The sequence below is a fragment of the Chelon labrosus genome (genome assembly GCF_963514085.1).
Source record: "Chelon labrosus genome assembly, chromosome: 5".
Lineage (NCBI taxonomy): Eukaryota > Metazoa > Chordata > Actinopteri > Mugiliformes > Mugilidae > Chelon > Chelon labrosus.
Window position 1 is genome coordinate 16,027,206 of NC_140341.1, and position 10,870 is coordinate 16,038,075.

At 43.4% G+C, this 10,870-nt stretch overlaps 1 protein-coding gene across 1 annotated transcript; it reads left to right on the forward strand.

Moving 5' to 3' along the window:
* Positions 1–295: 295 nt before the first annotated feature.
* On the forward strand, positions 296–3,908 carry LOC311487650 (protocadherin 8; the record flags this gene model as incomplete). Its single annotated transcript, XM_084544003.1, has 4 exons — positions 296–2,653; positions 2,794–2,864; positions 3,126–3,259; positions 3,371–3,908. The coding sequence occupies 4 exons, from the start codon at positions 296–298 to the stop codon at positions 3,709–3,711; spliced, it is 2,904 nt and encodes a 967-aa protein (XP_084400129.1). The 3' UTR covers positions 3,712–3,908.
* Between the last annotated feature and the right edge of the window lie 6,962 nt (positions 3,909–10,870).

Consider the following 10,870-nt stretch of genomic DNA (forward strand, 5'->3'; position numbering starts at 1 on the left):
GATTTATTTAAGTAAAACGGTTATCAGCCCAGACTAAAGCTCCACAATCAGTTTATCTAATGAACCATTTGCAAAACAGTGAACAGCAGTTTGCTGCGGGGCCAAACGTTTTCCTTTTGGTGCACCACTGGCAGGCCATTGGTCGACTGGGAAGGCTATTTGCATACACCGGGGCTTATACTCCCCCAGCAAAGTCAGAGTTGAGCACAGTTGTGATTCGACCTGACACAGCACAAGTGGAGGATTGCTTGCATCATTTATGACTGTTTAGGGCAGCGGTTTCTAGCCCCTCAACATGGGATTTTGCAAGATTGCAGTAGCTGGACTGGTGCTTGCTGTATTTTCATGCACAGTTCAGAGCCTAACTACGAGGTATTTCACCTATGAAGAGGATGCACCTGGGACTGAGATAGGCAATTTGTCTCAAGATTTAAAGATTGATCCAGCTGATGGCCCCGACACATCATTCCGCTTCATGCAAGAAAACAACTCCTCTGTGATCCAAATGAGGGAGACGGACGGACTTCTGAGTGTTGCAGAAGTAATTGATCGAGAGCAGCTCTGCCCCAGGTCTCCTCGTTGCTTCATCACCTTCGACATCGTGGCCCTCTCCAGGGAAAAGTTTCAACTCATCCACGTAGAGATAGAGGTGAGAGACATCAACGACCACTCTCCTAATTTTCCGCGCAACGAGACAAATTTGGAGATATTGGAAAACGTTCCACTGGACTCCAGATTCCCCCTGCAGATCGCCCTCGACCAGGATGTGGGTGAAAACTACATCCAGAGCTACAACATTTCAGCCTCCAGTCATTTCGCCATTGAAGTGCGCGATCGGGAGGATGGAGTGAAGTTTGCGGAACTGGTACTGGTGAGGGAGCTCGACAGGGAGGTGGAGGACTCCTACACAATCCAAGTGACTGCATCTGACGGGGGGGAGCCTGCAAAGTCCGGGTCAATGACTGTAAACATCAAAGTGCTGGATTTCAACGACAACAGCCCGACGTTTGAGCATGGCACTCTGAAAGTTGAGCTGAACGAAGACTCCCCGGTGGGTCACCGAGTCCTCAGGGTGCACGCGTTTGACCCCGATGCCGGCATTAACGGCGAGGTGATGTACGCGTTTGCCGACGGGTTATCACTGGAGGCTGCGCGCGTCTTCCACGTCGACCCGTATTCCGGTGACGTGACCCTGAAGTCGCTCGTTGATTTTGAGAAGAGGAGGTCATACGAGCTGAGCATCAGGGCGTCCGACATGGGCGCGAGCTCCGCATCATCCACCTGCAAAGTTGTCATAGCCATCGTGGACGTGAACGACAACGCGCCCGAAATCAGCATCAAACCCATGACCTCCAGCAGTGACGGAGTCGCCTACATCACGGAAGCAGCAGCCGCAGAGAGTTTTGTGGCTCTGATAAGCACCTCGGACAGAGACTCGGGCTCCAACGGGTACGTGCGCGTCAGCCTGCTCGGGCACGAGCATTTCACCCTGCAGCAGGCATATGGGGACACTTTCATGATTGTCACCACCACAACTTTAGACAGAGAGAAGACTCCCGAGTATAACCTGACTGTGATTGCTGAAGATCTGGGAAGCCCACCTTTCAAAACTGTCAGACACTATACTATCTGTGTAACCGATGAGAATGACAACCCCCCTCTCTTCAGTAAGTCACTTTATGAAGTTTCGGTCCTGGAAAATAACATCCCCGGTTCATATGTCACCACTGTTGTCGCTCGGGATCTTGATATGGGAAAGAATGCCAAAGTCTCTTACAAACTCATTGATACAGAAGTGCCAGGGGGATCTCCAATCTCCACTTATGTGTCTATAGATTCACTCTCAGGGTCTTTGTACACGTTAAGGTCTTTTGATTATGAGACTCTTCAACAGATTGAACTGATCATCCAAGCAGAAGACAAAGGCTCTCCCTCTCTTTCAAGCACATCAACAATCAGACTCCGAGTCGTGGATCAGAATGACAACTATCCATACTTCACCTTCCCCGTCCTTCTAAATGACTCTGCTGATATTCTGCTGCCCTTTAACGCACCGTCCGGCTATCTTGCCCTTCGCGTTTCAGCCGAAGACGAGGACGAGGGAGTGAACAGCGAGCTTTCCTACCAAATTGTACAAGGTGACCCAAAGCTTTTCACAATGAACAAAGACACTGGAGAGATTGCTTTAAAACAGTGGCTGACAGCTGAAATTGGTGACGTGCTGGAAATGAAAATCGCAGTGACTGACAATGGCAGGTCCCCGCTCTCGAGCAGCGCCACTATTAGGTTTGTCGTCTCAGACACAGAGCCCTCCGAAGACCAAGTCGTCATTGTGCTGCGGTCAAGTGATGAAGAAGGCTCCGGCATTGATGGCTCACTAATTATCATTATTATGCTCAGTGGGGGTTGTGCATTGTTGCTGATTGCAATAGTGGTTGTTGTTGTCACATGCAAACTCAGCCGTGGGGGGAGAAGCCGCGGCATCAAGAGAGATGTGCACCAGAATCTGTTTGATAGCAGGCCCATTCCCATGCTCGGCTCAACAGAACCAAACATTTACACAGGTCAAGGAGGCTTCTTTCATGAGAGGCCCTCCTTGTCTCTGGATGATTCCTGCCTGTATGAGGAGAGAAGTGGGGACTCAGAAACAAAGGTGAGCCAACTATATTTTGGATTTTTCAGCCTTTTTCATCTTTTATTTTCATATGCATATGATGTTCCCTGGTGCTGCCTTGATCTTTGTGCCAGAAATGGAAACTAAGCTCTCTGCTGTCACTTTGTTTGTTCTCTTAGATGTTCCTGCCCTCCAAGCATTTCCAACCAACGTCTGTGTGGCAGGGTGACAAATACTGCTTGCAAGTGAGGTAAGACAACTAAATGAAATTTCTTTTCTCAGATAGGATGTGCTTTAGGAACAGCGAAATCTCGCCGAACAGACGAGGTACACAACATGCACCGTGCCTGCGATTTGTTGCTCGTGGCACTCGTGTAGAATGAGGTTAGAGCGGCAGCGCGGAGCCAGGCCCTGCATGCGGAAAAAAAAAAAAAGGCAGAAGAAGACATCAATAATCAAGCTAATGTGGTGCAGTCGTGGCTCATACAGTATCTGTTGATTGCATTTGCAGTGGCATCAGCAACACTGACCAGCAGAGCGTGAAGGACAGCGGTAAAGGGGACAGTGACTTCAACGACAGTGACTCTGATATCAGTGGAGACGGAGGAAAGAAGAACTTTAGTACCTTCCAGCCGAGGCGAAAAAGTAAGCAAAACATGAACATTCACCAGAATTATACAAATGATAAACGGTGGGAGTGTGATCTCTACATCACCAGTTTCTCATCATATGTGTTTCTCTTTTTTTTTTCCTCAGGCGTGGCTAACAGTTTGTCTGGAGACTGCCAAAGCACCTACTGCGCAATACCAACACAGAACTTCAGAGCCCCAAGGGACAGTGCGTACAGGATGGGCTTCTCCCCGGTGCCCGTCTTCACCAATCCTAATGGCCTCCCCCAGTGTTGGAAGGACTCTGGCTACGGCACAGAGAGGCCAAAATCCCGCAGCAGCATGCACAGCTTCTCCAGGACTGGGACCTTCCCTTCCTACTTCCCTCAGCAGCCGCACGAGGCCGGTGTCGGCGGCGCCGCAGTCCACAGGCAGAGTCCAAATATTGTAACCGTAGCTACAGCGTTAGAGGTCGCAACTATCTTTTAAAAAAGTAAAAACTGGCCGAGATGTACCTGGAAGGTGTAAATATGTGTAACGGCTCTTGCTCTAACTGATAGGTGTATATACTGTGTATTTAATTGTGTTTATTCCTGTTCCATTATTTGAATTTCAATATACTTCCCTCTGTGATGCACACTTTATTTTTCCAATAAAAGTGAAATTGAAATAATGAAATATGTCACTTCTTCAGCAGTTTTATCAAACCTGATGACACCACCAATATAATCGAATGCGACAACGAGTCGTTTTAATTGAGAAATGTTGCAGAAGATGAATGGTACTCCCTCGACGCCACAAACCCCAGTCTGAATTTGTAAACACGTTGAACTCTTTCCCCAGTTTTGAATCTACATGATCAAGACTCCAGTCAGTGATGATCAGATGTAAAATCTCATGCTGCCCCATTACCTGGGAGACTGGCTTTGAAGACTCCTAGGTTGCTCGGTTGAGTTTCTTGCATGCAAATGAGAGAGTAGAGCTGCTACTCAAGTGGAAAATAAAGTATAAACCACTATTCCTACAAAATCATGCTGCTTGCTGTCACACCTGTTTCAGCTCTTGGAAATAATTTACATCACTCCACACAACACAGTACAACGTGTATTTGGTAGCTTGACAAATTCCTGCCTGTCATTCGTTGCCGTGAGGGGGCAAGCGTTCAGCCCTTGTACATAAATTCATCTGCCTTAGCCCAGAAAATGGGACAAAATACATACAAAGTGAATACTCTGGCACTGATAAGGCACTCGCTTGCCTAGCTTCGCCGTCATAGTTGCGGAACTGGTTACTATTATTAAGTTTAATTCATCCATAAAAAAAAAGTAGGGCAAGAGCAAACTGTCTCTGGTCCCAAATGATTTATTGATGAGACATTGATGAGTTTTAAAACGAGAACCAACACTGGTGACAAACATCACCCAGAATTTATACAGTACGTAGCCGTGGCATACATATTACCCAACGTCTGCATTATCTCGTTGGCTCGTGTTTCTTGCTTGCGTTGCCCAAAATAGAGGACTGTGTGAAAGTAAATTAAGGACACACATTTGCAAGAAATTCTGTAGCTAAATTATGCAAAAGAAAATAAAAAATCTATTAAACGCATCTCTCAATCAAGGGACCGTGTCCGCGGGGAAGTGCGCGCCGTTTTTCATCAAATAAACTTCAAATGTACACGGCCGCTTTAAAATTGCTTTTCATCAGCATTTCCAAAGTGTGCTCCTGATTTGTTTAACTGAAAGGTCAACGCCAAATGTGCATTTTAAACAACATCCACTGCCTGCCTGTTCTCCCCTGTTCGTGTACAAGTTCGTCACCGCGTCGCGTCCTCGTTTGATTTGTGGCGGCGTGGGACACAAGAGTAAAGGGCTGCTGCAAAATTACATAACAGCCGAGTAAGCAGCCGTCTTCACGGGAGGATGTGCAGTTTCCAAACCTGCTGCAGAAGAACAGCTATTAGAGGATGGCATTATTTTTACTGAGCCATTATTATTTATTTATTTATTTATGTTTTGTTCTTCTGTTGCTCTGCAGCAAACAGGGGCTAAGAGCAGAGCTCATTTGCATGAGCATAAATACCTGCTTTTTCAGCTTTTGATAGCTGTGATAAAAGCTGGAATGGAGTGGATTAGATCCCTTTTACAGAGCCATGAAGCACTAAATAAGACTTCTCACACGTTACCACAATATGTCTCATGAATAAAGGACAGTGTTTAAAACTAATTTCATTTTTAAGCTCTCCTGACCAACCTTTTTTTAATATATATATATATATATATATAATACTTCAAAAGTCCCTACTGTTTGGAAACTAAGTTATTAACTGCTAAGTTATTAACTTGAGGATTCAAGGCCATGCAACACAAAAGGCAAGCAATAAGAAAGAAGGTCATATTTATGCCCCCAGTGATGTGCACTCGTCTGACAGATAGCCAATCGTACACAGAGGGAAAATGCATTTATCAATCAATACAATATGGTTCGCTCTGTCATTGCTTTATATGCTGCTTGTAGGTCGCATAAGTTGTGCACTGACCTGACAATTTATGCCACAAGGTATATCCAAATACACATTTTGGTATAAAATGTGTGTCTGATTGAAAAACCATTATTGGCAGACACCATGTTCATTTATTTCCAAATGGACTTCACATTAATATTCCGCAGCAACTCTCGCCGCACAACCCAACTCTCCCCAGGTAATAGAAAGTAAGTGTTTTAGAGCTGCTTTTCAGCTCATCAGTGCTCCACTGACAAATGAGTCACATCTGCGCACGTCATATCTAGCCTCCGCACCTGTGATGTTAGGTTTATTTTTGACAAATGGCTAACTGTATGCCTATGATTATGTTGTTATGGCCTCTTAGCATTTCAACTTTGATACACAATTCCCCAGAGAACACAGCGTGCAAAGACGGAGACCTTCTGAGTCAATGCCACTTTGTGCTTCAGGCCCGTCCCACAATGCGGTGTCTGGTGCACCTCACTCCTCATCTTTATCTTTGTCTGAACTGCCAAGTGTGGATATTGACTTTTGGGTGCTTTGAATTGTGGGCCTGGTGTGAAACAAAAAAACAAACAAAAAAAAAGCAAAAGAAAAAACACTATTTGTTTCCCACTTGACAGTTGGTGTAGATGCAGATGTTTTGTTTATGTTCATTATACGTAAAGACATTATTTATAAGTTATGTCAAGGCAACTCCACTCCTCTATACTGACGTCTGATCCCTTAGGATACTTAAAGCGCGAGCCGTGCAGAGTGGACGTGGGCAAAAGCAACAATTTCTTCTAAATTATGGGATGTTATCACCGGGACTTTGTCATCTCACTGCAATTATATTCTATAAATACACTGTGTCATAGATAGGAAGTATCCATTGTGACTGTGAGAACATTGCTTTTCACAAATGTCTTCTGTTATTTCATGATAAGCTTGATTGGAGATTGAACTTAAAGTTCGGTTTGATCACTTACAAACAGAAAGTTTGCTTTGATGATTCATTATGCCCGGTTAGGCATTGTATATAACCTTTATAGGAGCAATATGACGTTATGGGAAATACAATAATTTGCATTGTTGATTGTAGAAAGATCTTACGGCAGATTGGCTTAGTTCACTACGAAAGGGCTAGAACTCACTGCATGTAACATCCATGCAAGATTTTCCTTCCCTGTGCATTTGCAAGGTTTGGAGGAAGTACAAGGTGATTGCTTTTAGACGGAGGTTGGCTTAGTGTTTATTTAACGTACAGATGAGGGCAAAACTGGGACAAAACTATTCAGGAAATATTTAAATCTTAATCAGCTCATGATCCAAGCTCATAATATTACCATCCCTCATATGATACACGCAGCTTTAATACCTTAGATACCTGTGAAACAAAACATACATATAATAAAAACAAAGAATCGGAAATTGGACTGAGACTAAAAAAAAACACAAAAACAAAAAAAAAAACAGATCGGTACGGTGTCGTGCGGCTTCACCCGTAGACGTCTGGGCTCGTATTGGTTTGCGTTTAGTGGTTTGATTTGATTGATTTAATATAGTTCCTGTCAGATTTTCTCTCTTGTCTCCGCTGTCAGATGAGAAGGAGATCAGAGACCCATTTCAAAGGAAGTGTTGCCAGATATGATGCGGAGGTCATCTATCAGCTTCCTCTCCCTCATCAATCACTGCTGCTTTTACTTTGCCACCAGGTATTCGTCAAATGCATAAACGTTCAAACCAGGAAACAGGCAAGGCATTTATTTATTTATTTACTTATTTATTTGTCTTTAACTTTATTCAGTGGAGAATTTAAAGGGAATTTGGTTGTGTCAAGAGTGACAAGTTAAATGCTTTCCCTTCAAAGTCAATCATTATTTATAATATGTTTTGTTATAACTTTGTGTAGAGTTTCACGCAAACTGTGGGTCATATAGGTGGAGTAAACTTGCAGAGACCCTCACTGGGCATTTCAGAAAACATTACTGCATGATTAATCAGTAGATACTAGTGTTTGTAGCCTATGGCAGCAGCAGTAGTTTGACTTCCTATTTTGGTTCTTATACCACTAGGGGGAAACATCATGCTATGTAACCTCAGAAAATTACAGGCTCCCCAAACATCATTTACACTTATGGGGCACTGTTTTGTACGCCTCAATCTAGCAAAGACGTAACCAGAAAACTATAATGTAACAGACTTAAAAAGTGCATTCAGTGTATCGCTGTTGTGAGTGCTTCACCGCGTCTTCCTCCGCAAAAGAAGGGCAGTGAAATGCATGAGCTCTTGCTATGCTTTCACAAAACACCGTCTTTTTTAATGGAGTTCCACCGAGCCTCACAGAAAGCCCGAGCTCAACAGTAGCATCACGCAGTGCAGTAATAATATGTCAGTGCTTTTACATTCTCGCTGCCATTTCAGATGTTTTTTCTTCATTGTGCGGCTCGGGCTTTTAGTGACAAGTTCACCAAACTGCACATTTGCTCTGTTTACATATTTTTATTTATTTATTTTTTTTTTCCTTCGCTAAGGGCTATCAGTGATTTAAATATCTCGGCCCGGCGTGGCATCATCTGCAGGGCTGAGGATGTGTTGCATTCAAGTCTGATGAACAAACAAAGCACGAGTACGTTTTGAGGGGCTCCGGCAATCAGATCATTGAGTGCTCATTTTCAGCTGAAGCACATCTACGAGTAATTCAGCGCCGTGAATTCCATATTCTGCTCTTTTGTCTTTATCTCCAACAGAACCCCCACACAGTTAATATTCATTTGCTTTAACTGCATTGAATATGATGGGGGGCAACTAATTAACATTCATAGGGAGCATATTTATAATAATACCTGGAACATAAGCTCATATTCCGATTGGGCTTGTGTTCAGGATGAGCTTTTAATGTCCATCTTTACGCAAATAAGTGTCCTTCATGGCGGAATATGCACAACGCTACCTCAGTGACAAAAGAAGCAACAAGAAGTAGCAATAAACGGTCTCCCTTTAAGCCTCTTTGTTATATGGCGACTGCATAAAGCAATCCCCAAACAGAACGGTTCATCTCATCAGGCTATAAGCATATTAAATTAGCTTATCACTGAATTAATGAACACATAGGCTGACTATTGCTTTTCCACCTCGGTAGCAGTGTAGTTGACCTCTGCCTTGCACAGTAACGGCGCTGCCTGCAGTCCTCTCGCTGCAGAGTGTGTCAGCTCACACATACAGCTTTGGTCCTGAGCTGATGATGATAAATCTGCGCCAGTTGTTCACCACTTGATTGTGGTTTACTGCTGAGCAGGGAGGGTGTCTCGTTGTGTCAGTGTGGGCCGTCATGGAGACAGCTGCCAAAGGAAAAACAGCTTTTATGCTATTCTCCGCCATATAGAAGAGAAAATTAGGCGACGGGGAGAGAAAGAGTGGACGAGGAAAAAAGGAGGGCGAGAGAGAATAACATGTTGCATCAATCAGTCTAAATGACTTGCTTATGTAATTAGCTAACAATGTTTTGTGTCTTTGGTTCCCTGAAGTTATTAGCGGTTCACAGTTAACCTTGAAGTAATTGGAAAGGCTCCGTTGATGTTCCCCTGTCTGTGCGGGACTGACAGTTTATTTTTCTTCTGTGCATGGCTTCCTTCCTCTTTCGTGTTGCTACAGTATTTATGAATTAGTTTCCTGTCACTTTACAGTACAGCCTAATACTAATTGGTGCTGAGATATATGGGTTATTCACATCCCACTAGGTGGCATGCTGTTTTCCTTCCTCCCCGGCATTAACATGACTGAGAATTGTCGAAACTAATAACGCGGTGTTGCTCTGGTAATGCTGCTGCACAAATTACACCTTCCTTGAAAATGGCATAATCTCAAACATAAATTTAAACGCGAAAGCTCGGCTCTGCTCCTCCAACCAGGCCCTGACGTTTTAATTTGACGCTTCATCTGCAATTAGACATGCACCGCGCAGACACTGGCTTATTTTTATTTAGTGAGAATCAAACATTCACTTTGGACTCCTTAATTTAAAAAAAAAAAGGGGGAGCCAGCCTCAGTGCAGGGGTTTTACCCTCAGCTTGTATTAAGAATTAATAAGACGGACGGCGTTTCTCTGAAAAATGAATTTAGCTGTCACGGTTTTTGACGACTTCCGCATCAGTGGCGTGCTAGGACACAATCGCCAAGCGGCTGGTCTGGCTGTCAATAAAAAGACAGAGAGTGTTGTCAGGGAGCGGATGATGAGCCCAGGATGTGAGGAAAAACTCTGCTCCTCATTGTTCAAATTTGTGAAAAGAAAAACATCCAAAGATTTTATTTATTTTTTTTTTTTTTAAATAAAAAAAGAGACAGTCTGTCAGGGAACATCTTGGAATGTTTGTGAAGCTGTGCTTTGCTCAGTTTTGTCTCATTTCAATTTCACATAAAAAAATAAAATAAAAAGGTTGTGTCCTCTTTAATTTTCTGATAGTCCCTCGCCTCCGTCCGCCACTTTGCCGGATAGATATCTGCCCGAGAAGTTAATTTAAATGACTTTTTGAGCATGGTGATTGATCCATTGCATACCAAATAACTTTCCTGGCCTGAGATAAAGTGCCACTGCAGAAAGAATAAGAAAATGTCACGAGCTCTTCCAAATCACATTGCTATTGCAACCATCCATTATCACTGTTTCCATCTAATTATGTAGGCACCGTTCGTTCCTTTGCTCTCACTTTCCAGTAATCCCACAAAGAAATTGCGTCATTGTCAACATCGCAAATCGTGTTATAAATATATTGTAGTGGTTATGTGCTCAATTTGGTTCCCTAATACCACTTAAGTCATTTCCCAAGGTCTTCATAGGCTCGTATTTAAAATATATAAAAACTAAAAAGCGGCTTGTTTGTTGTTTTTCGCTGGGATTGTCAAAGATCATAGAGGCTGAGGCAGGTTTCCTTTTGTTTATCTGGGAAGATCACAGCCCGGGTCATATTAGAGATGTTTACTCCTCCTGTCAAAGGATAAGTTGTAAATTTTAGCTCGCAGGAAATGAAAGCTGTAGTGGCATGCTGAGTGCAGACACCAAAGTAATGTCACCTTGAGTGAGCATTTCTCTTGTCTGGACTGGCAGGTGATATCAGAGGATAAACTCCATTTTGACCTTGCGTTCACTCATCACAACAAAAA